General features: G+C 45.4%; 1 protein-coding gene across 5 annotated transcripts in view; it reads right to left on the minus strand.

The window, feature by feature from the left end:
- The window catches only part of EPB41L1 (erythrocyte membrane protein band 4.1 like 1), a 302903-nt gene that overhangs the window by 90222 nt on the left and 184896 nt on the right, over positions 1 to 27785 (minus strand). For all 5 annotated transcript variants that reach the window (XM_030211261.1, XM_030211259.1, XM_030211260.1 and 2 more), the window contains exons 4-6: positions 15152 to 15316; positions 8712 to 8816; positions 4953 to 4995 (exon numbers count right to left, since the gene is read on the minus strand). In XM_030211261.1, coding sequence (XP_030067121.1) covers positions 4953 to 4995; positions 8712 to 8816; positions 15152 to 15316 — 313 coding nt within the window. The remainder of the gene's footprint in view (positions 1 to 4952; positions 4996 to 8711; positions 8817 to 15151; positions 15317 to 27785) is intronic.

Below are 27785 nucleotides of genomic sequence, written 5' to 3' on the forward strand. Positions count from 1 at the left end.
AATAGCCATACTGGGTCAGACCAATGGTCTATCTAGGCCAGCATCCTGCTTCCAACAGTGGCCAATCCAGGTCACAAGTACCTGGCAGAAAATTCCATGCTACCAATCGCAGGGCAAGCAGTGGCTTCCCCCATTTCCATCTCAATAACAGACTGTGGACTTTTCCTCCAGGAACTTGTCTAAACCTTTTTAAAATCCAGATACATTAACCGATGTTACTACATGTGCGTTCTAGCTCACAACAAGGTGTGGGCATTTATACCAGCTGGAGGGTTAATTTGAGTGATCCTGATTTAAATGTAAGTGCATTTTCAGCCACTTGTCAGGGCCGGCTCAAGGCACAGATCAGGAGACAGTGGCTCAGGGTGACAAGCCTCAAGGTACCAAAAGCCTGCCTCAACTGCAGTGGCCAAAACTTCCATCCATGGTTCTGGCAAATATTCCCCCCCCCCCCCCCCCCCCCAACAGGCCACCCTTCTCCTCCATCCGGTCTACCTTTTAATGCAGTTGTCTCCTCCTGTATAACAGCAGTGTTTCGCCTAACACTACTGCATCAACTCTGGTGTCTTTCCCTCTGGCCAAACCCCATCCCACTTTAATGTAACTTCCTGTTTCCATAGGGGCGCAACAGAGGGAAGACACTGGAGCTGGTGTGGATAGTATTAGGTGAAACGCTACTGGTGCAAAGCTGCCAAGTGGGCCGATCCATTCAGTGGGAGATTTAGCGTCCACCACCAGCCCATCCCAGCTTCACCCTGCCCCTTGCTTCACCCAGCTCCTTCCACAACTCCGCCCATTTATCCGTCCCCAGAACAGCTGATTCACGGCCAGCAGCTAGGGGAGTGGTCTTCTCTGCCGCCGAGAGACTAGGCCGGGTCCAGGCCGCCCCACTCCGCTGCCCCGCCTCTGCCTCCCCCCCCCCCCCCCCCGCCGCTGCAGTCCACGGTCTCACCTGCCTGCCTCCACGGCTCCGGGCCCCCTTCATTCAAAGTGGCAGTCGCAGATCGCCTCTCTTCTGGCCTTCCCTCCCTGTGTCCCGCTATCGTCTGATGTAACTTCCGGTTTCCGCGAGGGCGGGGACACAGGGAGGGAAGGCCAGAAGAGAGGCGATCTGCGACTGCCGCTTTGAATGCAGGGGGCCCGGAGCCGAGGAGGCAGGCAGGTGAGACCGGGGACTGCAGCGCCGGCGACCTGACCCCGGCACCCGGGGAATTTTGACCCCCCCCCTTCCCCCCCTCTCGGCAGCCCTGGGCCTCCCCATTCAGCAGCAGCAGGAAATGCCTTGATAAAATGTCATATCCTGCTGCCGTGGGGCGTGGGATCAGTGGTAGCAGGAGATGGTGCTTTATGAAGGCGTTATCTACTGTCACTGGATGGGAAACCACTCATATCCCAATTTCTCAGTGGGAAATGATGCGCGAAAAGCGGGAGACTTGGCAGGTCTGCTGCTGTTTGGGAGGGGACAACTCCAGTAGACCAGGAGGAATGTGGCCTGAGAAGGAGGGTGTTCGCAAACCAAAAGCTGGCTCAGGGCACCACAATCCCTTCACAGTGCCAGCAAAGTGACTGCACCATACAGTTAAAGATGCTGAATTTGCAGATTAATTTAAATGTCAGCGCTGGCATTTAACGTAAACTAGTTACCACACTGGTCGAATATCAGCCCTATTGAGAATAAAGAGCGACAAGCAAACAGTTATTAGGAGGAACTGGACAATGTGTGTGAAAACCACACAGTGAACTGAAAGGCGTTTGTACCATTTCTCTGCCTCCCCCTCCCCCACTCCAGTGTTCCCTATACCGCCTGCTGCTAGGTCATTTCCTGAATCATACAAGGAAAAATAAACCACTAAGCATATTTTTGCAGACAAGCTAAACACAATCATTTATTGAGGGGGGGGGGGGGATTGGTATTATGTTAGAAAGATGCAGCTTTCATTCAGGGGGGAGCTGTGCAAATCAGAGACGAGAATATTTCACTTCTGGTTGTCATAGCGATAGGTCCTGTGTTACCAAGGGGAAAATCATCTCAGGGTCCGTCTACGTCAAAGACCCTCTGGATTGCTCCTGCAAGACCGATAATGAACGGGTCTAGGAAGACAGCTGTAAACAAACAGAGGTGGGGAATTTTCCTTCTGATCTAAGCAGGGAAAGAAAGTACCTTATTTACCGTCTGTTTTATCAATCTGCAGAGTCGTCTGAGTGTCTTTACATAATACCAGCACAAATTCTGCAGAAACTGTACCTAAAGTAAAGCTGATTCCTTTATGCCTTGCTCAAAAGCAGGTGTAAATGTTTGTACATAAAGGGCCCGATTTTCAGCCGGCGGCGGCCAGCGTGTTTGTTGTACGCCATCGACGTTAAACCTGGATATAGTCAATGCCGGACTGTTTCCGTCGACTGGCGTTGAATATGTATCAGTGTTTATTTTGGCCACTAAAAAGTTAACCGGCTATGCTGATATTCAGGGTTAACGGCTACATTTTTAGTGGTCAAAGATAGGCCTGCTATTTAAGCAGTTTGGCGCTGAATCTCCTTGGTTAGGCATTTAAATGCTATTTAATCGGGCAGGAGCCATTCCTGGCCAGTTAAATAGTTTTGAATATCAGAAACAGTAGACACGTAAATCATGAATCCACCCGTGCACCACGGAGTGGCCTAGTGGTTAGGGTGGTGGACTTTGGTCCTGGGGAACTGAGTTCGATTCCCACTTCAGGCACAGGCAGCTCCTTGTGACTCTGGGCAAGTCACTTAACCCTCCATTGCCCCATGTAAGCCGCATTGAGCCTGCCATGAGTGGAAAAGCGCAGGGTACAAATGTAACAAAAATAAAATAGATACTATTGGAGATTCTACATGGAATGTTGCTACTATTGGAGATTCTACATGGAATGTTGCTATTCCACTAGCAACATTCCATGTAGAAGGCTGCGCAGGCTTCTGTTTCTGTGAGTCTGACGTCCTGCACGTACGTGCAGGACGTCAGACTCACAGAAGCAGAAGCCTGCGTGGCCACATTGGTGTTCGATTCCCACTTCAGGCACAGGTAGCTCCTTGTGACTCTGGGCAAGTCACTTAACCCTCCATTGCCCCATGTAAGCCGCATTGAGCCTGCCATGAGTGGGAAAGCGCAGGGTACAAATGTAACAAAAATAAAATAGATACTATTGGAGATTCTACATGGAATGTTGCTACTATTGGAGATTCTACATGGAATGTTGCTATTCCACTAGCAACATTCCATGTAGAAGGCTGCGCAGTCTTCTGTTTCTGTGAGTCTGACGTCCTGCACGTACGTGCAGGACGTCAGACTCACAGAAGCAGAAGCCTGCGTGGCCACATTGGTGTTTGATTCCCACTTCAGGCACAGGCAGCTCATTGTGACTCTGGGCAAGTCACTTAACCCTCCATTGCCCCATGTAAGCCGCATTGAGCCTGCCATGAGTGGGAAAGCGCGGGGTACAAATGTAACAAAAATAAAATAGATACTATTGGAGATTCTACATGGAATGTTGCTAATATTGGAGATTCTACATGGAATGTTGCTACTATTGGAGATTCTACATGGAATGTTGCTATTCCACTAGCAACATTCCATTTAGAAGGCTGCGCAGGCTTCTGTGAGTCTGACATCCTGCACGTACGTGCAGGACGTCAGACTCACAGAAGCAGAAGCCTGTGCGGCCACATTGGCAAGGGCCGACTTCTACATGGAATGTTGCTAGTGGAATAGCAACATTCCATGTAGAATCTCAAATAGTAGCAACAGTGGAGGATTGGCCTAGTGGTTAGGGTGGTGGACTTTGGTCCTGGGGAACTGAGTTCGATTCCCACTTCAGGCACAGGCAGCTCCTTGTGACTCTGGGCAAGTCACTTAACCCTCCATTGCCCCATGTAAGCCGCATTGAGCCTGCCATGAGTGGGAAAGCGCAGGGTACAAATGGTAACAAAAATAAAATAGATACTATTGGAGATTCTACCTGGAATGTTGCTACTATTGGAGATTCTACATGGAATGTTGCTATTTCACTAGCAACATTCCATGTAGAAGGCTGCGCAGGCTTCTGTTTCTGTGAGTCTGACATACGTGCAGGACGTCAGACTCACAGAAGCAGAAGCCTGCGCGGCCACATTGGTGATCTGCAAGGGCCGACTTCTACATGGAATGTTGCTAGTGGAATAGCAACATTCCATGTAGAATCTCAAATAGTAGCAACAGTGGAGGAGTGGCCTAGTGGTTAGGGTGGTGGACTTTGGTCCTGGGGAACTGAGTTTGACTCCCAGATCAGGCACAGGCAGCTCCTTGTGACTCTGGGCAAGTCACTTAACCCTCCATTGCCCCAGGTACAAATAAGTACCAGTAAGCCACATTGAGCTTGAGCCTGCCATGAGTGGGGAAGTGCAGGGTACAAATGTATCAAAAAAAAAGAAATTTTTGCTATGCAATTGTGGGCACCATATATAGAATCCGGAGGGTTTTTTTTTTGTTTGTTTGTTCTATTTTATTTTTGCTATGTGGAGTTTGAGACATTCTTTAGATGGGGTGATGATGTTCAGGAATTAAAATTATTGGGTTCAATGTTTCCTTCAATTATAGTTTCTTTTGTTTACTCCATTCTTTCTCCCCATACTGTGAGCTGGATAAATTTCTTTTACTTACTGATGGGTTTTGCTTAATGTATATTTTTGAAATTTCATAAAAATAAAATAAATATGGTCCTTTTTCAAGGTTATGGCAGGTTCTTTCAATCCATGTTTCTTTTCTTTGTTTTCCTTTCTTGCAATTCTCTCTCCTGGAGGCTTCTGTGCTTAATTTATTTCCCCATGCTTGGCTGTATTATTTTCTTTTGCATATAATTCAACTGGTCGATACAATTCAAAGTGAATAACCAAAAAACCTCCAGGAATCTCTGATGCACTAGAACCCTCCGCCAGCCGTGCGAGGTACTTACTTCTGATTTGTTTCTTGATTTCCTTCGAAGGGTCTAACCAGTTCTAAAACACAAAAGAAACCAGAGTGACTACAGCGCATTTACAGTACTAAGTGATGTTACGTTATACCTGCTATCTGGGGTTCAATTCTGTTTTTTAACACCAGAAATTATTCTGGAACTCTAGTCCTGTTGTTGTTTTTTTTAATTATTATTATTTCAAACAATTTCTGATTGTTATTAGAAACATAACAAAGAAATGAACAGTGCAACAGAATATAGATAACATTAATTGACTAGCCTTATAAGACATATACATAAGCCAAAGAGTAAGGCTGCAAGAGAAAAGCAAACATTGTCATATTTACAGGAACCAACAATGAAAATATCAGGAAAAGGTAAACCAGAGACAGAAAGGTCAAATCCCAGACAGATTTTCCAGTAGACCAGGGAGGGAAGTGTTAACTCAATCCATTAAGTTCCCAAGTGTTCAAGCTATTTGTTACATTTGTATCCCACATTTTCCCACATTTGCAGGCTCAATGTGGCTTACATAGTACCGTAAAAAGTGTTCGCCAAGTCCGGCAGGTAACAAATACAAGGTGATGGTGTGGTCGAATAAGGTTCATGAGTTTCGGCCGCAATGGGAGTAGAAAAGGGGAAGGGTTATACGTATATAGGGAAAGAGTGTCATAATATATGAGGATTAAACCATCAAATGAAATAATTCAAGAGGGTGGAGAAGACCAAAAAGGGGTGACCAAAAGTGAGTATATCTCCAAGGCTGATGCTTTGTGGCCATCTCCAGCATGCTGGGACGCAATTCAAGGGCAGTACATCATTATCATTATCACCTGGGGCAACCTGACATGTAGGGTGGTTGACAGATGACTCCTTAGGAGACCAATTTCTGCTTTAGCCCAGTTTCCTATATGTACTAGAGACCCTTTTTTTTTAATTACTAAAATCAGAGCTCCAAGCAGTGGCGTAGCAAGGGGGGCAGAAGGGGCGGTCCGCCCCGGGTGTTAGCTCAGGGTGGGGTGCTCCCTGCCAGCTCCCCCCCCCTCGGCGAATCGACCACCCCCCCCCCCCCCGACCAGCTCCCGCACCCTACCTTTAAAAAGAATATCGGGAGGCGAGGCGCAGCGCCTCGCACCTGCCCTGCACGTAAAAGAAATGTGGACTGTCGGGTCTTCTCTCGCTCTGTTTGTCCCGCCCTTGCAGAAATAGGAAGTTGCGTCAGCGGAGGGCGGGACAGATAGAGCGAGAGAAGACTCGACGGTCCACATTTCTTTTACGTGCAGGGCAGGCGCGAGGCGCTGTGCCTCCCGATATTCTTTTTAAAGGTAGGGTGCGGGAGCTGGTCGTCGGGGGGGGGGGTGTCATCGTGCTGCACCTGGGGAGGGTGCAACGGCGAACCGCCCCGCCCCAGGTGGCAGCCCCCCCCCCCCCCCCCCCCGCTACGCCACTGGCTCCAAGTAAGCAGACAAATCTTGCACTGGCTTAACCTTGCTCTTTATAACTTTGACCACTCTTACTGAGCTCATCTGCATATTCCCTAAACAATATTTAAAATTGATGGTGAAGCGGATCATGAAAAGACAAAATTAAATTAAAGTGGAGAACAACCTCAGTTTTTGTACCTCAAGGCAATGGAGGGTTAGGTGACTTGCCTAGGGTCACAAGGACCATTAGGTCACTCCTCCACTCCCATCAGGTGCAAGGTTGCCAGAAGCAGAATAGGTGGGGCATGTCCTTGTCCTACGGTGCATGCATGAACCTGTTGTTCTCTTGTCTTTGAGAAACGCAATACTGGCTCAACCTGTCCTTCATGGCTATAAAGTGAAGAGAAACATTCTTAGTGATAAAAGGTCTGTTTTCCACCTCCATTGGGTGGCGGTGGGAGAGCAGGCTCTACTATCTGAAGCACCTTTTTTTACTTCTAATCCAGCAGTTTCCCCCTTTTCTTATGGATTTCTAGTCCTGGGGAACTGAGTTCGATTCCCACTTCAGGCACAGGCAGCTCCTTGTGACTCTGGGCAAGTCACTTAACCCTCCATTGCCCCATGTAAGCCGCATTGAGCCTGCCATGAGTGGGAAAGCGCAGGGTACAAATGTAACAAAAATAAAATAGATACTATTGGAGATTCTACATGGAATGTTGCTACTATTGGAGATTCTACATAGAATGTTGCTATTCCACTAGCAACATTCCATGTAGAAGGCTGTGCAGGCTTCTGTTTCTGTGAGTCTGACGCGGCCACATTGGTGATCTGCAAGGGCCGACTTCTACATGGAATGTTGCTAGTGGAATAGCAACATTCCATGTAGAATCTCAAATAGTAGCAACAGTGGAGGAGTGGCCTAGTGGTTAGGGTGGTGGACTTTGGTCCTGGGGAACTGAGGAACTGAGTTTGATTCCCACTTCAGGCACAGGCAGCTCCTTGTGACTCTGGGCAAGTCACTTAACCCTCCATTGCCCCAAGTAAGCCGCATTGAGCCTGCCATGAGTGGGAAAGCGTGGGGTACAAATGTAACAAAAAAAATGGAATCTGGGCTTGGATATGACACCATGAAGCTTAATTTCCCCTAATTTATTCTCCCTTCCCAACTCACTTAAATGGGAGTCCTCAGCCAGGGCTAATACATTAAGATACCTACTGGAATCCTACAATCCTGAACCTTACAGACAGACACTAGATGTCTTCATTGCTTGATGACTGGAACTTCTTCCCATCAAGGGACTGTGCACTCTGCTTTCATAAAGTCTCTAGCTCCAGCCAACCTGGGCATTGGAAGACCCGAGCTGAGAATCAAACCCAGGTTCCACTGAGACACCAAGCGCATCCTGTCTGAGTCTTCTTGATCTTCTTCCCTCACTTTGTCTCTCTGGTACTTTAGAGGAAACTGCTTACTGAACTTATATGCTGAGGTACTTTGACAAAGTACCTCATGAAAGACTCTAGAGGAAATTGGAGAGTCATGGGATAGGAGGTAGTGTCCTACTGTGGATTTAAAACTGGTCAAAAGATAGAAAACAGAGAGTAGGGTTAAATGGTCAGTATTCTCAATGGAGAAGGGTAGTTAGTGGGGTTTCCCAGGGGTCTGTGCTGGGACCGTTGCTTTTTAACATTTATAAATGATCTAGAGATGGGAGTAATCAGTGAGGTACTTAAATTTGCTGATGACACAAAGTTATTCAAAGTTGTTAAATGACGAGAAGACTGTGAAAAATTACAAGAGGACCTTACGAGACTGGGAGACTGGGCATTCAAATGGCAGATGATGTTTAATGTGAGCAGGTGCAAAGTGATGCATGTGGGAGAGAGGAACCCAAACTATAGCTACGTCATGCAAGGTTCCTCATTAGGCGTCACCAACCAGGAAAGGGATCTAGGTATCATCGTGGACGATACGTTGAAACCCTCTACTCAGTGTGTGACGGCGGCTAAGAAAGCAAATAGAATGCTAGGTATTATTAGGAAAGGAATGGAAAACAAAAATTAGGACGTTATAATAGCTTTGTATCGCTCCATGGTGCGACCGCACCTCGAATATTGTGTGCAATTCCGGTCATCGCATCTCAAAAAAAGACATGGTGAAATTGCAGCAGAGTCTGTGATAACATAGCAGGAGAGACAACCGGCCAGAACTTCTGACCCATTACTAAGAGGACAAGTCTTCAGCTAATGTGGGCTGCTGCTTCAAGCTCGTTTCTCTTTCTGCTAACATTTCCATTTCACAGCAAAGTTCCATTTTGGTTTATGGGCTCTAACTTACCTTCTGACTGTCAGAGTCACAGAAGGTCAATCCAAAGTAGTCCTTCTCCAGCAGGTTCAGGTGCTCACAGACTGTGTCAAACAGCACTTGGCCCTTGGCATGTTTCTGATAAGGGAGGAGAAAAACATTTTACAAAACAAGGATACTAAATCCTGCGTGGAAAGTTTCCTTCCCTAGAACATTGAGAACTTCCAAGTTCCTGAAATACAGCATCTGCATCTCGGTTACATAAAGACATAAAGCAAATCAGATATTAACTCCTGCCAAAATGTGCAGGCACAGAACACTTTTGAAAATGTATTGGGGTAGGTATACCCCTCTACTGCTGCTGCCTCACCCACATCAGCTTTGACAGGCTGATCCAGTCCTGTTTTTCAAACAACCCTTTCTCTTTTGTACAGCTTTTCCTATATAATAATTCTCACCTCCAACATTCTGAGGCTGCCTGGAACCGTGGATCATGTTGGAGTAGATAATAGTGATGTCACACAAGCCACACCAGATTGGCCAGTAGAAGGGAGAGGGGCGGAGCCAGGATACAGGGAGCAGCGAATCAGCACAACACGGGGAATGCACAGCAGCAGGAACAGAAGCCTCTCTCACACAGTCACTCTCTCAAACATACACACTCAGAGGAAAACCTTGCTAGCGCCCGTTTCCTTTCAAACAGAAACGGACCTTTTTTTACTAGTTATTAAATAAAAACAGAAGCAAAAATCACTAAACACCATGGAACGGGATTTCAGAAAACCAGAATGACCCTGCCTCTCAACTCTGCACATTTCTCTGCATTTTTAAATGGCACTGAACAGCTGTTAGGTTCAGAAACAGCTCTGCAGATGCACAGTGGGGGAGGGGTGGGGCCAAGAGACGCTGGGGATTGTGCTACAATCCATTCACAGGATTCTCTGCTGATGTGCAAGATCTTTCAGGGAGGGCAAATTCTCCCGGCAATAAAATGAAGCCAGAACGGCAACCACAGCACCCTGAGCTGTCATGGCACTTGAGTATTTTCTCATGACACAGCCCAAAACACTGATGTGCACCTTAAAGATAATTCCCTCCTCACTGCTTCCTGATGTTAATTAGTATTAAACATACCTCTGCTCGTGCCCCTCTCTTACTCCCTCTCTGCCACCCACACATCATTTTGATCATGATATGCAAATAGCAAGCTGCCCCCGCTTGTAAGCCTGTCTGCAAGAAATGATGTGGTTGTGCCTTCTCCTCCTTCATGAACGTCCGCCCCCTTTTCAATCATGATTTTAATGCTGTGTAAAAAGGTGACTAATGCAGCGCTGGGTTAATTACTGCTCATCTGCATTCAATCTATTCCTCACTTACTGATTCTGTCTTTTGCACCCAGTAACACAAAGCGCAGTACAATGGTGATAGTGAAAAGGCAGTTTGAAGGCAGAGACTTCCAAGTCACTCTATTATTTTATGAATGATTGCATAGTGACTTCAACAAACGCCCTGCAAAAAATGCCTTCACCTGATGTTGGTAACACGGGGGAAAAAATCACTAGAGGGCCGGTCGCAAGAATGGTGGGGAATGTTAGTCAGGGCTATCACATCACACACGGTAATTAGGATCCGGCTGTGCTAGTCATAGGATGGTTTTATTTCACGTATGAACTTGTAACTAGGGATATGCCGTGATTTCCAAATGATGTGGAAAACCCAGTGTCACTTTATTTTATGTCACCTCCAATCAGAAATGGCACATAAACATTATGCGTTTCTTGAAATCATCTCTTGTTAAGCTTTTCTACTGTGACGGTCAAATCCTTTTAAATTGTTACAGTCTTCTGTACCTTATCAAGCTGACTTCATTTGGAATACTCTACCATCTTCGATTTTGGCAACAAAGAAACTCTTTCTTATTCAGGAAAGGCTTAAAAACGTCCGTATTTAAAAAATATAATTTATCAAAAGCATAGGGCCATGTTTGTTAAAGAACTACGTTAATGGATGTTGGGAGAATGCTGTGGGAGGATGTAGCCGCCATTTTGGAATTGGGAATGGCATGAGAAGGAGCCAATTCTACTACTACTACTTAACATTTCTAGAGCGCTACAAGGGTTACGCAGCGCTGTACAGTTTAACAAAGAAGGGCAGTCCCTGCTCGAAGGAGCTTACAATCTAAAGGACAAAATGTCAAGTTGGGGCAGTCAAGATTTCCTGAATAGAGGTGTAGTGGTTAGGTGCCGAAGGCGACATTAAAGAGGTGGGCTTTGAGCAAGGATTTGAAGATGGGCAGGGAGGGGGCTTGGCGTATGGGCTCAGGGATTTTATTCCAAGCATGGGGTGAGGTGAGGCAGAAAGGGCAGAGCCTGGAGTTGGCGGTGGTGGAGAAGGGTACTGAGAGGAGGAATTTGTCTTGAGAGCAGAGGTTACGGGTAGGGACGTAAGGGGAGATGAGGGTAGAGAGGTGAGGAGGGGCTGCAGACCGAGTGCATTTGTAGGTTAGTAGGAGAAGCTTGAACTGTATGCGATACCTGATCGGAAGCCAGTGAAGTGACTTGAGGAGAGGGGTGATATATCAGTCCAGGCAGAAGATAAGGCGTGCAGCCGAGTTCTGAATGGACTGAAGGGGGGATAAATGGCTAAGTGGGAGGCCAGTGAGGAGTAGGCTGCAGTAGTCAAGGCGAGAGGAAATGAGAGAGTGGATGAGAGTTCAGGTGTGTGCTCAGAGAGGAAAGGGCGAATTTTGCTAATGTTATAGAGGAAGAAGCGACAGGTCTTGGCTATCTGCTGGATATGCACAGAGAAGGAGAGGGAGGAGTCGAAGATGACTCCGAGGTTGCAAAAGGGTGACTGCAGCCTCCAGTGGCAGGCTCACGAAGCTGCTATAGGAAGTCATGGCTGCCATTTTCACAATGCAGAGGCGGGAGCAACTAAGGATGCTCCTGCCCCAAAGAGGCCGCTAGACCACCAGGGCCTTTAAAGTTAGGCGGTGTTAGTGGGTGGCCCGGGAAAGGAACAGGTTTTCTGTCAGGGAGGAGGCTGGTTTGGGGAGGATGGGCTTGCGGCGGCAGCGACAACAGGGGGTGTGGCCATGGTTTCAGTTTCAATTTTGGTTCTGGCCAAAACTGAGTGGCAAGTTTCGGCTGCTCCTACAGTCCATCATTGCTTGCAATTTAATCAATTTAACTTGTTTGGTTATTGATCAATTCTTTAATAACAGTAGAGAAAATATATCAAAATATTTACATCAAAGAGAACAACATTGGATATAAAAACTGCAGACAGTTGCACGGACCAGAGAGCATAAATGGACCTATAGAGTGGGAGGAAATTTATTGAACAGAACCCTCCCAGGAGTTTCTGAACAATAGTGGGATGAACATTAAGGTAATGGGGGGGGGGGGGGGGGTTTGAGGAAAAAGTGCTTTCTGATTCGCTGTGGGGATCTGTTGACGTCTTGTAAAGCTCCGGCGCCATGTTGAAGATCTTACTACTATTCCTCCTCAGAGTGAATTTTGTGGGATAATCGACGCTGAGGTCTGAAGATTTGACTTTGGGGATGGGAGCTGCGAGATTGGATTTGTGAAGCAGCGACTTACAATGTTTTTCAGCTCAGATAACATCAGCAAAATTCGCCCTTTCCTCTCGGAGCACACCACCCGAACTCTCATCCACTCTCTCATTACCTCTCGCCTTGACTACTGCAACCTACTCATCACCGGCCTCCCACTTTGCCATCCCCCCCCCCCCCTTCAATCCGTTCAGAACTCTGCTGCACGTCTTATCTTCCGCCTTGACCGATATACTCATATCACCCCTCTCCTCAGGTCACTTCACTGGCTTCCGATCAGGTACCGCATACAGTTCAAGCTTCTCCTTCTTACCTACAAATGCACTCGATCTGCAGCCCCTCCTTACCTCTCTACCCTCATCTCCCCTTACATTCCTACCCGTAACCTCTGTTCTCAAGACAAATCCCTCCTTTCAGTACCCTTCTCTACCACCGCCAACTCCAGGCTCTGCCCTTTCTGTCTCGCCTCACCCCATGCCTGGAATAAACTCCCTGAGCCCATACGCCAGGCCCCCTCCCTGCCCATCTTTAAATCCTTGCTCAAAGCCCACCTCTTCAATGTCGCCTTCGGCACCTAATCACTACATCTCTTCTCAGGAAATCTCAACTACCCCAACTTGACATTTTGTCCTTTAGATTGTAAGCTCCTTGGAGCAGGCAGGGACTGTCCTTTTTGTTAATCTGTACAGCGCTGTGTAACCCTAGTAGCGCTCTAGAAATGTTAAGTAGTAATAGTAGTAGATAAGACAATTATTCACATTTTTTAATATTCACGTGTAAGCTTAGGAAAACGTAGGAATGTTTTTTGCAATTTTTGAAAGTTTTGAAGTTTTTGTATAATCTTCAATCCAATTTGAAGTGAGGTCAAATTAATGTTTTTTTGAGATAGTAGATCCAAGATTTGGTTTTTAAAGTAGTGGTTTTCTCCAAGGTTTGGAGTTTTACACTGCTGTTTTTCCAAATCTGGTGGAGCCAATGATGAGGTGTCCATTAAGGGTTGCTATAAAAGTTATTGCTCATTTTTAAGTGCCATTTCTAGAATTCTCCCCTTACTTTGGGCATCCACATCGAAGGAGTTTGGGTAGAGCATAGGTGAAGTGTATGTATTCATGTATAAATGATAAAATACAATAATTTCTGCATATCCTGGCTACCGTCTAGGTGCAGGTGTTTAACTAGCCCTGGGGCCAGTGTTAAGTAATGGTACCTTAAATCAAGGCACATTTTCAGCCACTGACACTAGGATTTTATAAAGAAAAGTAGATGACTAATTTTCTTTATCAAACAGACTTAAAATAGGCACATTTTTGCGGCCTTAAACGAGATGCCTGGTTATACAATTACCCTCCATCCATTTCTACACACTTATCCCACAAATTAATGCAAGCACAATCTATTTGCTCCTTTTAGAAAGTTCTGGGTGAAGCAAACATGAAAAAAATGCCCACACTCGTTTTGGGTTGTGTACATCACTATTCTTTGTTACGCAGCCAGGTTCGAAAATTCATTCATGAACATGCAGTCAACTTGGCCGTTGATCTAATTAAGGGGCTCTTTTACTAAGGTACTATGGGACATGCTGAGGCATCCCGCGATAGTTTGGCCGTCTGCACGCACTACTCCCACGATAAAAAATGTGTTTTATTTTTTGCCACGGGAGGCATGTCTGGGGCGGAGAGTAGGCGTGCCTGTGCTATTCAGGTAGTGCGGGAATATTACCGCGTGCTACCCAATTAGCGCAGGAATAGCGTGGGAGCCCTTCCTGCCTCCTAAATAGGTGGCAGTAAGAGCTCTTGGCGGTAATGGCCATGCGCCAATGGGGGGAAAAAAACGAACACAACTATTTCACTGCTGCACTAAAAGTGGCCGCAGCGCACGGGAATCCCACGCGCTGGCCGCTTTTTAGCGCAGCTTAGTAAAAGGACCCCTTAGTCAGCTCACCTGCGTGAGGACTCTCTACTGATGGAGGCAGAGCCTTTGCAAGGCGTAGGCACCTTGCAACCATCCCAGAACACTATGCCAAGAGGGTGCTATGCTGCCCTTTTCAATCAGCTTGTGAGGCTGCACACACATTAAAGTGAAAAAGAAGTTGAGGTGCGAATAGCAACTCTCGCCTGTTGTGCTCATCTGCCATGCCAATGCCGCAGGGGTGTAGTCAGACAACAGATTTTGGGTGGGCCTAGGCAAGAAGTGGGTGGACACCAAGTGTTCCCCCCACCCCCCCACCCCCCCCCCCAACCACCACCGAAAATATATCTCAGCTGGTGAGAAAATGCATCTTTACATCTTGGCAGTCTGCAGCAGGCATGCGCAGGTGCCGGTATCGTGGAGATTAGCAATTTCGTTACCATCAGGGGGAAGTCTTCAGCTGGCCGAGCTTGGGATCCCCACCAGCTACCGCTAAACATGTGCTACTGTTTGGTGGGCCTGAGCCTTAAGTGGGTGGACCCCGGCCCACCCAGGCCCATCTGTGGCTACGCCACTTCAATGCCCATTAACAGCAGTAATGTCACAAAGCCCCTCCTCACTTGGGAAATAGTGTGAGTATCAGCAAATCTTCATGAGGGACGTCTGCCGAGAGCTTTCGCTTTGGAACAGCACCGGCAGCGCTCACTGTGATGTCATAAAATCCCTCTAATACTTTTACACATAAACGCTCCAGCATCACTATATTTACACTACTGTCTCACTTGTTAAAGCTGCCATAGTTCAACCCTTGCCATAGATGAAAACAGTCTGAATTACTTGGGGGGGGGGGGGTAGGGGAAGAGCAGTAAACCGAAGAAAGCTAGTTAAACACCGATGAGAATTAGTCACAAGAAAAGAGAGATGCTGGTTCACAAAGGAATGGAAAAGGATAAAGAGAGAGAGAGATCAAACGTGAAATATTAACTCCGACCTCAATTTCACACTCGTAGTCCGAGGCATCGAGGAGAGTCACTCTGCAAGTAGCGTTCTTTACTTTCTTTGAGCTTTTCTGGGGAGATCGCTGGGTTCTGCTGGGGGTCGTTCTCTCTGATACACCATCCGTGTCCCCATAGTCTTTGTCCTCTGTTTCCATCCTCTGAAAACAGAAGGAACACATATCAATTCATCAGGTGAGCAGTAAAACCATAGGTCTCAGTTTCCTGTAGCAATTTAGGGATAGATTATATAGCAAGAACTAGAAAATTCTGCCTCAATGTTGAATAAATAAATAAGTAAAGACATAGCAGCAGAAGTCATGTCCTGTGGAAAAAAAAAAATCATTGTATTTCAAAAATAAAATGTCACACTGTTTTCTTTCCACCTGCTACCTCATTCAGTTTAATGCTTCCTGTCAAATAGAGCTGGTGCTAGTAAATCAGACACTCTGCATCTGTACAAGACCTCTCTTGCAGCAATCTGTGCAAGAACTGCAAACAAAGCCCATCGCCAGGGCCGCCGAGAGACTAGGCCTCCCCGCCGCCGCTCCCGCCCCCCTTGCTCCCCCCGCCGCTGCAATCCATGGTCTCACCTGCCTGCCTCCACGGCTCCGGGCCTCCTGCATTCAAGGCGGCAGTCGCAGATCGCCTCTCTTCTGGCCTTCCCTCCCTGTGTCCCGCCCTCCTCTGATGTAACTTCCGGTTTCCGAGAGGGCGGGACACAGGGAGGGAAGGCCCGAAGGGAGGCGATCTGTGACTGCCGCTTCGAATGCAGGGAGCCCGGAGCCAAGGAGGCAGGCAGGTGAGACAGGGAACTGCAGCGCCGGAGGCCTGACCCTGGCGTCGGGCCCCCCTTGAAGGCCCGGGCCCGGGGAATTTTGTCCCCCCTGTCCCCCCCCTCTCAGCGGCCCTGCCCATCGTCAATCTACATTTTATTTTGTGCAATTAATTCCTTAACTGGATTCTTTGCAGGCTGAGATACTTTTGTTTGAATCGATAGAGGAATTACCTCACGGTATTATGACATCTGAAGAAGGGACCCAACCAGTTTTGAAAACTCATGCAGAAGACCCCCTTTAGAATGCAGAGTGAACGGTTTTGTTCAGGGCACATAATGGGGTTAAACCCGGCGACCGGCATTGAATTTCTGGGTTTTATTTTGACCTCTAAAAAAGTTAGGGCTCCTTTTACTAATCAGCGATAAGCCCAATGCGGGCTTACCACTTGCTATAATGAAAGTACCACCAGGGTACCGCAGCAGCCCGGTGGTACTTCCCACCCCTATCACGCTGTCATTTCCAGTGCTAAAAAAATGTATGTCTTTTTTGTAGGAAGGGAAGGGAAATGGGACTTGATATCCCACCTTTCTGTGGTATTTTGCAACTACATTCAAAGTGGTTTACATATATTCAGGTACTTATTTTGTACCAGGGCCAATTTATTTATTTATTTTTATTTATTTGTAGCATTTGTATCCCACATTTTTCCAGCGATTTGCAGGCTCAATGTGGCTTACATTTGCCGTAATGGCGGTTGCCATTTCTGGGTAACAGAGTACAAAAGTCGTTGCATTAAGGTGCATACATACATGGTAAAGAAGAGCACATTGTGGTAATGCAAATTGATTCCTGCATGATAGATAGGATTGTAACATACATTAGGTCATCGACTGTAGAGAAACCATATTCAACACAAGGGTTAAAGTGAAAGAGGTTAGTCAGTCAAGTGATAAGAGTTCGATTTTTCTAGTTCATGTGTAGTCTCATTATTTAGTATTGAGGATGAATGTTATTGGTATGCCTACTGAATAGATCAGTTTTCAGTAGCCTTCGGAATGGAGGGTAAAGTGACTTGCCCAGAGTCACAAGGAGCTGCAGTGGGAATCGAACTCAGTTCCCCAGGATCAAAGTCCACTGCACTAACCACTAGGCTACTCCTCCACTCATTCCACCAATAAGAGCCAACCTCATCAGTGATGTCACAATGGCATAATTGCCCGATACTTGGCTCACTTCTGATATTGTGATGTCATAAGGGAAAGGGGGAAGAGGGGAAGGGAACTGGGACTTGATATACCGCCTTTCTGAGGTTTTTGCAACTACATTCAAAGCGGTTTACATATATTCAGGTACTTATTTTGTACCAGGGGCAATGGAGGGTTAAGTGACTGGCCCAGAGTCACAAGGAGCTGCAGTGGGAATCGAACACAGTTCCCCAGGATCAAAGTCCACTGCACTAACCACTAGGCTACTCCTCCACTCCAGGAGTAGTGGCGGACTGTACCCAGCGATAATCAGGCAGTGCCGCACGCTGCCCGGTTACCACCGGGTTAGTGCAGGAACCCTTACTGCCACCTCAATGGTTATTCCCCAAGTTTTCCACGTCATCACTGTGGTGAGTTACCATTTTTGTTTTGATTAATTATCCATTTATTTTCAAATTACTATGTAATAATATATGAGAATGTTAAAATATTAAATGCAATGTTAAAATATTAAATGCTTTAGGTGTTTATATAGGCTTATATATGTATGCTTGATGAGTCTAAATATTAATCTTTGGTTTTACTCATTATATTTAAAAAAAAAATTTTTTAAATATATTATTTCTATGTTTTGTATTCTATGTAGACCCCTGACGCAGGTGCTAGTCACCGAAACACGGCCCGTGTAGGGTCTTTTTGTCAAGGCTCATTCATTAAAGAACTGTGTTCCATTTTTAAAGGCCCGTGGTGCTGTTTTTTTTGTTTGGTACTTGCCGCCCAGCCATTTCCTGTAGGAAAGTGAGACTTCCCTTTTACCCGCTGCGGTAAAAGGGGACCTCGGTGCGTGCTTAAAATATGTACCAACGCCAGCTCCGGCCCCCTTTTGCACCTTCGCTGATGATTTCTTTCTGACTCCTTACGTCCTGCATGCACGTCCCACACGAGGCTACACGCAGGACGTAAGGAGTCAGAAAGAGATCATCAGCGAAGGCGCCAGAGTCGACCGGTGCTGAAGAACTCTTCGGCTGGTGGGGGTTGAGAACCCCCGCCAGCAAAGGTACCTGGCGGCGGCGGGAGAGGGTCAAATGTAGAGGGGGCCAGGGCTTAATCTGTGGGGGCCCATGCCCCCGTGGCCCCACCTAGCTACGCCCCTGTATTACACACATGCTAACATTCACGTGTACACCCTGCCTGCGAAGACAGAAAGATGGACACATCTTTAGATCTTTTGGGGGGGGGGGGGGTCTTTTATTAAGTTGTGCTATTTTTAGCGTGCGCTAAAAATAGGCACGTGCTAATCGTTAGAGACGCCCATAGGAATACATTGGCATCTCTAACGTTTAGCGCGCACTAAAAACATGAGCACGCCTTAGTAAACGACCCCCTAAGTCTGTCCACATCCACTATGAGGAAGAACCAATGGCCATTTTTAGCTGCTGCTCTTTGAACCAACTCTATTCTGTTTATAATGTTTTGAAAGTTCAGGCTGCAGAATTACACAACAGTATTCCAAATAATGTAAACTATTATGAGCAAACTAGTAAAAAAAAGGCCCATTTCTGTTTGAAAGGAAACGGGCGCTAGCAAGGTTTTCCTCTGAGTGTGTATGTTTGAGAGAGTGTATGTGAGAGTAACTGTGTGAGAGAGGCTTCTGTTCCTGCTGCTGTACATTCCCAGTGTTGTGCTGATTCGCTGCTCCCTGTATCGTGGCTCCGCCCCTTTCCCTTCTACTGGCCAATCTGGTGTGGGTTGTGTGACATCACTATTATCTACTACATGAGGGACACCACCTCTAGCGGAAACAATGGTTCCAGGCAGCCTCAGAATGTTGGAGGTGAGAATTATTATCTACTACATGAGGGACACCACCTCTAGCGGAAACAATGGTTCCAGGCAGCCTCAGAATGTTGGAGGTGAGAATTATTATATAGGATGACAAAAAAAAAAAAACATGAAATGTCTTGTTATTTTTCTGCTCATTTGGAAGCACAGACTTATACTGAAATCATTTACACCTCCTTTTTCCTGTGGCCTGTTCCTCTTCCTGTGTATCCAAGCATCCTTTGGGGTTTTGCCAGTGCCTTAACAACCTGTTTGGCTATGACTGAGACAATTTAAGAAAGGAGGGGAATAAATTGAGGATGACCAGCTTTAAACCAAGTATCAATTATGATGTTGCATTAGTAGTAGCTGTTTCTCCCCCCCCCCCCCCCCCCTCCAATCCTCATTAAAAATAATGTAGCATAGAAGAAAAGAAGTATTTGAATGAAAGATGGAATTTATCTCCACGGGAAGAAAAGCTCCTTTGTAAAAGACAGCCACGCGGAGTCATTGCTGGTTCCCTCGTCACTGTGTGATTAAGGTGCGGTCCTGAAATCTAGCACAATGTTCCTTTAGAAAAAATGCCCCATCAGCCTTTACACTGTACTATTAACATTATTTTCTTTATTAGACGGTACGTGATCCTCAGCAATAAACTAGGAGTTAAAAGAGTTGAGGTCAAACTCTCCCCCACAGCTGAACTGGGGCAAGTCATGGGAGGGACATTTTTCAAGCCATTTTATCTGAGGAAGGAGCAATTTTAGCCAGGTAACTTGGCTTACCTGACAATTGTTCTCCATTGCCCAGCTAGAAGATTATGCGAGTTTTACAGACGTCTGTTTGTTAACACACATTCGGTTCATTAGTGCACCTTAAAAAACGTCGGGTCCGAGCTAAGCTTCTAAATGTATGTGCCCAAGTTTGTTTAGTTTTTAGGATTTATTAACAGATTTTATGAAGAGATCAACTCAAGGCAGTGTACAGCAGGTATACCTTGAAATAAAACGTAAATTTTATTCATACCTGTTCATTTTCTTTCCTTCAGTCCTGCTAGAAATTAAGCTCCTAACTTTGTGACATGTTTTCAGACAAGCTTAGGGGTCCTATTACTCAGGTGCGCTGAAAAATGGCCTACGCTGTTGTAGGCGCGTGTATTGGACGCACGCAGGTCCATTTTTCAGTGCACCTGCAATAAAGGCCTTTTTTTTGGCTGAAAATGGACATGCGGCAAAATAAAAAATGGCACGCATCCATTTTGGGCCTGAGACCTTGCTGCCACCCATTGACTTAGCAGTAAAGTTTCATGCGTTAACCGGGCGGTAATAGTCAGCTCGCGTACACTGCCAATTACCATCCGATTTGCGCCACGAGGTAGAAAATAAAAAATATTTTCGGATGCGCGTAAAAATTGGGTAATTACCACCCGGGGCTCATGGTAGCCAGGCAGTAGTTCCATATTGACGCACATTGGATGCGCGTAGGACCTACACGCCTTAGTAAAAGGGCCACTTAGAAGCTGACAATTTCGTCTTAATTTAGGAGCTTGACATTCAAAGCAGTTTAACTGGCCAGGAACGGCTCCTGATCGGTTAGGTTGTGCGGGGCTATACGCGGATATTCAATGGCACTTAACCTGTTAGTGTCACTGAACACCAGCACTAATTGCCAAACACAAAACTGGCTATTCAGAGGGCGGTGAATCATTTGTTTACTTTTTCCAAAAATACTAGGGCTAGGGGGCATGCAATGAAGCTACCATGTAGTAAATTTAAAATGAATCAGAGAACATGTTTCTTCACTCAACGTGTAATTAAACTCTGGAATTCGTTGCCAGAGAATGTGGCAAATGCGGTTAGCTTAGCGGGGTTTAAAAAAGGGTTGGCCAGCTTCCTAAAGGAGAAGTCCATAGAACATTATTAAAATAACTTGGGGGAAATCCACTGCTTATTTCTGGGATAAGCAGCATAAAATGCATTGAGCTTTTTTGGGATCTTGCTGAGTATTTGTGACCTGAATTGGCCACTGTTGGAAACAGGATGCTGGGCTTGATGGACCTTTGGTCTGTTCCAGTGTGGCAATACTTATGTACTTACGGAATCAGCACTTAACAGCAAATGCTGCCTGATTCTAAATATCACGCCTAGTGTGTCACACCTAAATCTAAGCATATTCCATAACAATGCGCGTAACTTAATTGGCTTAACAAGCCGATCAGCATTGTTAACAGCACTTAACAAGCAATAATGAGCACTAACTGGCAATAATTAGAATTTATGCGCTAACTCGCTAGGCATATGCTGTAATGAACTGTACCTAAATTCTAAAACATGCAGTTAAAAAGGGATGTGGTTACAGGCGGGGAAATCGGCATTTCATGGGCGTTCCCAAATTTATGCACATTGTTATAGAATATAGCCCAGTCTGCAAAAATCTACGCGCTGGGATCTACGCCACATTTTCATTGGTGTAAATGGATGTGTATACTTTTAGGCGCTAGGATATCAACTAAACGTATTCTATATACTGCAACTAAATCTTATAGAATACACTTAGGCAAAAATGATTTCCGTGTGGATTATATAGAATCTCCCCCATAGTGGCCATATAAATAGGACCGCATAAAACACAGGCTCTTTATGTGGTTAACTGCTTATTTTGGGATCTTGCCAGGTATTTGCGACCTGCACTGGGCACTATTGGAAACAGGATGCTGGACTTGATGGACCTTCAGTCTGTCCCAGTATGGCAACACTTATGTACTTATGTAGACATAAATGCAGACATAAATCGTTGACCCGCCACTGGCTAAATACCAACCCTTAAGCTTATAAATGTAGGCCTATCATTAATTTATGATTCCAATTTACGAGCCTGATGCTGAAATCCCATGCTAAGCTCCTCCACTTTTTCCACACCCTAAATCTACAAACTTTTTATGCTCCTAAATTTAGGAGTTCAGTGAAATGTTTTACTTTTTTATTTATACAAATTTAAATTAATAAATCAAGTAATACACTTGTACAGAAAAGCAAGATTGGCAGAAAACTTCAAAAATACTAAACAAGATTCAAAAGGAAACCATCTTTAGCCTACAACACTCAATTCACAATAATGCGTCATAAGTAGGACACAGGAAGAAAAATAAACTTAAAATAAAACAATGTAGAAAGAAAAATGAGAAAGTAAACTAGTACGCTTAAATTCAGTGGGCCCGATATTCAGCGCTATTTACCCGGCCAGGAATGGCTAATATTCAGTGTGAGATAGCCATAAGTACATAAGTATTGCCATACTGGGAAAGACCAAAGGTCCATCGAGTCCAGCATCCTGTTTCCAACAGTGGCCAATCCAGGTCACAAGTACCTGGCAAGATCCCAAAAAATGTACAAGACATTTTATACTGCTTATCCCAGAAACAGTGGATTTTCCCCCAAGTCCATTTAATAACAGTCTATGGACTTTTTCTTTAGGAAGCCGTCCAAAACTTTTTTTAAACTCCGCTAAGCTAACTGCCCTTACCACATTCTCTGGCAACGAATTCCAGAGTTTAATTACACGTTGAGTGAAGAAAAAGTTTCTCCAATTCGTTTTAAATTTACTACATTGTAGCTTTATCGCATGCCCCCTAGTCCTAGTATTTTTGGAAAGCGTGAACAGACGCTTCACATCTACCCGTTCAACTCCACTCATTATTTTATAGATCTCTATCATATCTCCCCTCAGCCGCCTTTTCTCCACGCTGAAGAGCCCTAGCCACTTTAGCCTTTCCTCATAGGGAAGTCGTCCCATCCCCTTTATCATTTTCGTCACCCTTCTCTGCATCTTTTCTAATTCCACTATATCTTTTTTGAGATGTGGCGACCAGAATTGAACACAATATTCGAGGTGCGGTCGCACCATGGAGCCAGTTATCTCGGCTGAATATTTGCACTTAGGGGGGATTGTAGGAAAACATTTCCACCTAAGTATATTCTATAAGTGGTTCCTAGATTAGGCGCGGTATATAAAATATGCGTAGTTGGTATCTCAGTTCCTAAAACTATGCATGTCCATTTACACCTATGAAAACATGGCATAAATCACAGCGCATAGATTTAGGCGCACTGAGCCATATTCTATAATTACGCTCGTAAATTTTGGATCGCTCACGAAACGCCCATTTCCCTGCCTATAACCACGCTCCTGGTAAATTAACTTTCAAAACCTCCAATACCTCTTCGAAATTTCTTGAGGCAAAACTAAAGTAGGACATGGAAAGTTCAAGATTCTCAGGCTGTAATGCTGTAAAGCTTCCATTCTTATATTAACCAAATCTTTAACCACGGAGTTCTGTAATAATTAAGAAGATTCAAGCTTTTTCTCCATAATACCCACTCTTTGAGTCACCTAAGTCAGCTGCTGAAAGTTAACCTCAACGTGTTTCTAGAAGATAGCAACTGAATCTGAGGGACAAGAGCTTTCCCCAAATCTGGTATTATTTCCCAGATTGCATCAAGTGTCACAGAAGATGGTTGGGATAATATGGAAGGAGGCAATCTTATCTCACCAAGTTGAGCAATTAAAGTGTCTGCAGATGATCCTTCCAGTCTGGCTTTCCAGGACCAGAAGTGCTTCCAATTGAACCTCTATCGAGACTAATATCCATTGGAAGATCCTGGGTTGTCTCCATTAAGCCACTTTTTAGATTCAACACTCTTCTCACCACTTAGACCTCTGTTCCCTTTGATGGGGTTTTGGTGGGATCAGGAAGCAGATGCCTACACGGCCGCAGTTGTGGAAGTGGTGTGCGAGAATCCGGGCTTAGGCTGATGTCACTCCCCAAGGAGCTGAGCAAGGGTTCCTGTCTCTTGTGCAAACTCCAACAGGGCAACAGATCCTCCTCCTGAACCCAAAACAGAAGCCACATATTTATCAATATGGGCCACCAAAGATGGCACCCCCTTCCTCTGGCTAAGAGGGTCGACCTGAGGTTTTTCCCTTGCATTTACCCATCATTAACAAAGAAAATAACTCCAGAGTAAGAGGGTTCCTGAGGCAGGCCCTCTTGGGCCGAAACACGGCCGTGTCGGGTCGTTTTTAAGCTGTTCTTCCAATAAAAACAATTTGATATCCTCCTTGGATCTACCTCACTTTTTTTTTGCTTTTGTTGCTCACGTTCACGTGAGGTTTGCTCCTCCTTTTTGTTTGTTTGTCTCAGCTTTCTGCCACCATCTTACCGCCCCACTCGAGTTTAGTGAAATTCTGAATACAAATTTAGGCACTCAGCCCTAGTACATCTTCAAGGAGGCCAATTTAGGAGCATAACTCTCAGAATTAGGAGCAGAAGTTCATTGACTATCAGGCCCTTACGGCACAAAATTGATTTAATGAAGGTGAAGAGCTGTTACCAGGGGTGAGTTTAGGTCATAAGAAAAAAAAGTGTGCATACCTGACATTTTCAAATGTAAATATACTGCCTCAATGACCAATCTCTCACAGCAGGTGTAAAGTGTGCAGTGATTTTAGCACCCTTGAAGGGCAATCTGGGTATTCTCATGAAAACGTCTAAACTACTAGCTTTTATACCCATACTAGTAAAAAAAAAAAAAGCTCGTTTCTCATTGAAATGAAACGGGCGCTAGCAACGTAATGACCTTCTGCCATTAATGATTTAAGGGAAGATTCTTCTCTCCTTCCGTTCTCTCCACTTGCCTCTTCCTTTGATGTCTGTACTTTGGAGTTCATTTTCAGAGAGTGGAAGAGAGGGGCATAATCGAACGGCGCCAGCCATCTATATGGCCGGCGCCGCAAAGGGCGGTCCCGAACTGTATTATCGAAAAAGATGGCCGGCCCTCTTTCGTTTCTATAATACGGTTGGGGCTGGCCAAATATCAGAAATGGCCGGTATCGGTTTTCGCCAATAATGGAAACCGATGCCGGCCATCTCAAACCCGGCCAAATCCAAGGCATTTGGTTGTGGTAGGGGCCAGAATTTGTAGTGCACTGTCCGTATTTTGGAGTTCAACTTTCTTGAAAGTGAGAGTCCTGTCAGGCGGGTTGTGTGCTTCCCGCCACTGTGGTCCTCTGTTCTCTGGTCGGGGCGTTACTCTGTTCCCTCCGAGGGCGGGGCAGTGACAGCGATTGTCTGTGGTTGATCCCTTCTCCTTCTGACATCACGTTTCTTTCCCTGGCAACTATACAGAGTTCCCTCGAGGGCGGGGCAGTGATCGGGAGTGCGATTACGAACCCTACGAACACTACACGGCTTCACTGCCACGGAGTCAGCTTCAGAACGTTGGATGTGCAAATTATTATATTAGAAGTGTACATTTGTCTGTGATTCTCTTGACCTCTCCCACTTGGGTTGCTTGCCTTGGTGAGATCTTCAAGCAAACAGTTTAAACTGGTTTTCCTGGGTAAATGCATGTAAGCCGCATTGAGCCTGCCATGAGTGGGAAAGCGTGGGGTACAAATGTAAGAAAAAAAAAAAAAAGTGCCAGCTGGGCACCCAATGCTATTCTGTAACAGCATGCATAAGTGGCATAGCATGTAAATGCAAGGGGGGTGGGGCGTACACATGGTTGGGGGCGCCCACTCACATAACTCATGGAATACTACAAGTTACGGACATCCTTGCTGCATGTATTCAACCTGTGTAAACAGGCGTGCCAATTCTGACTTATTCTGGTATTCCAGAATGGAATCTGGTTGTCCAAATGTGATAAACTGCCTTGACATTTCATTGTACTGAGCGTAATATCAAATCAATAAATCAAATTAAATCATTATAGAATAGGCTCCCATCACAGGTCTTTGAGGTGCCTAAAAGGTGTCCAGCTATAAATTTGCCCCCATACATAACAGCTGCTAATTGTCAAAGAAAAAAAAAAATTGTGTTCTCCAAACATAACAGGTGCTGCTAACCAGAGTGGAGGAGTGGCCTAATGGTTAGTGCAGTGAGCTGAGAATCTGGGGAACTGGGTTCGATTTCCATTGTTAGCTCCTTGTGACCCTGGGCAAGTCATTTAACCCTCCATCGCCCAGGTACAAACTTAGATTGTGAGCCCACTAAGGATAGGGTTACCATATTTTGTCCTCTCAAAAAGAGGACATATGTCCCGCCCCTGCCCCACCCACACCCCACCCCTTTCACATACTCACCCCGCCCCATGTCACATATTCCCCTCCCCTCCCTTACTATCTACTGCCCTGGTGGTCTAGTGACCTCGTCAGGGCAGGAAAGAGCCCCCTCTTTCCTGCACGGAGTTCTGTCCTTGTCCTGCATCCTGTTGCTGTGACGGTCTCGGGATTCAAAATGGCCCCCAAGAGTTGAAGTCTCGCAAGGCTGCTTCAACTCTCAGCAGCCATTTTGAATCCCGAGACCATCACAGCAACAGGATGAAGGGCAAGGGCAGCGCTCCGGGCAGGAAAGAGGGGGCTCACTTTAATGGGAGTCCTCAGCCAGGGCTAATACATTAAGATACCTAGACCACCGGGGCAGTAGATAGTAAGTAAGGGAAAGGGAGGCTAGGATAGGCCCACCGCCTGCCCGCCTGTTTGTCCAGAAATCTGGACAAACAGGTGGACTGGCAAAACCCGTCCGGACATGTCCTCAAAAAGAGGACATGTCCAGGTAAATCCGGACATATGGTAACCCTAACTAAGGACAGAAAAAGCACCTGCATATAATATATGTAAACCACTTTGGCTGTACCCTACAGAAAGGCATCACCCTTTCCCCTTCATTATCTAAATTTATTCTCCCATTGGTTCTGAAACCTCTTTCCTTCTCCTGAATTTTGTTCTAGTTTACTTTTCTGACTTTGTCTCTCTCTGGTCTTTCTCCTTCCTAATTCCACCTGTACCTTTAAGATCTATTTCCAGCATCATTCATTTAATCTCTCTCCAGCTCCTGCAGTCTTCCCCACCTCTTCAGCTGCCTTCCTTTTTTCTGTCTCTTGCCCTACTGGCAAATTGATTGCAGTGTTTATCATCAAGGAAGAACAAGCACATAAGGCAGGGCTGAGTTGTTCTCAGTCCAGAAGAGGGGCTGTGAGAGAACTTTCAGAGGGGGAGAGAACATCACTGGTAAGTATTTGCTGGGAAATTGCTTTTTAAAGTTGTGGAAAGGTAGATTTAAAGTTATAAAGGTAGCTTCAGTGACTTTATTTTAAGTTACTCTGCTCTCTTAGTAAAGGCAGATTAAGGAATAATTTTCTAGCATTTAAAGTCTCAGTCCCTTTAAATGCTAGCCTATGGAACAGTAACAATTTTAAAGTTACCATAGTATCAGTACACAACACAGTTAATAGTCACAGGAAACCTCATTTTACACTTTAATTCCCTCCCACACACCCTTGGCCTGATCTCTGATTTATAAACCCTTGAATCAATTAGAAGGCTTGAAATGTAATAAAGGCATATCTATCAGCCAAATAATTAGCTCTTAGAAATATAGTCTACCTAGGTACATAGAGGGGAACCTACTAATAACATTAATAATAATAATAAACAGCTACATTTTAGCATAGCCTAGCCTATAACTAGCAATCAGGGGACTTTATATATTCCTATTCCATTAGCAACTTAAGAAATTACCAACAAGGAGATGCAGGCAGCAGGGAAGATGAGGCATCCTGATAGCGAGATTACAATAAAGACCATAGTAGATCAAGTGTCTTTAAATAAAGACCAGACAGATTTTAAAGAATGCAAATTATCACTGTCAACTACTGAGAAAATTATAAATAGAAAGAGCAAACATTGCTTGAAATGTCTGTATGCTAATGCCAGAAGCATAAGAACCTAGATGGGAGTTTAGATTATATTGCACTTAATGAAAAGAA

The sequence above is a fragment of the Microcaecilia unicolor genome, chromosome 8 (genome assembly GCF_901765095.1).
Source record: "Microcaecilia unicolor chromosome 8, aMicUni1.1, whole genome shotgun sequence".
Classification (NCBI taxonomy): domain Eukaryota; kingdom Metazoa; phylum Chordata; class Amphibia; order Gymnophiona; family Siphonopidae; genus Microcaecilia; species Microcaecilia unicolor.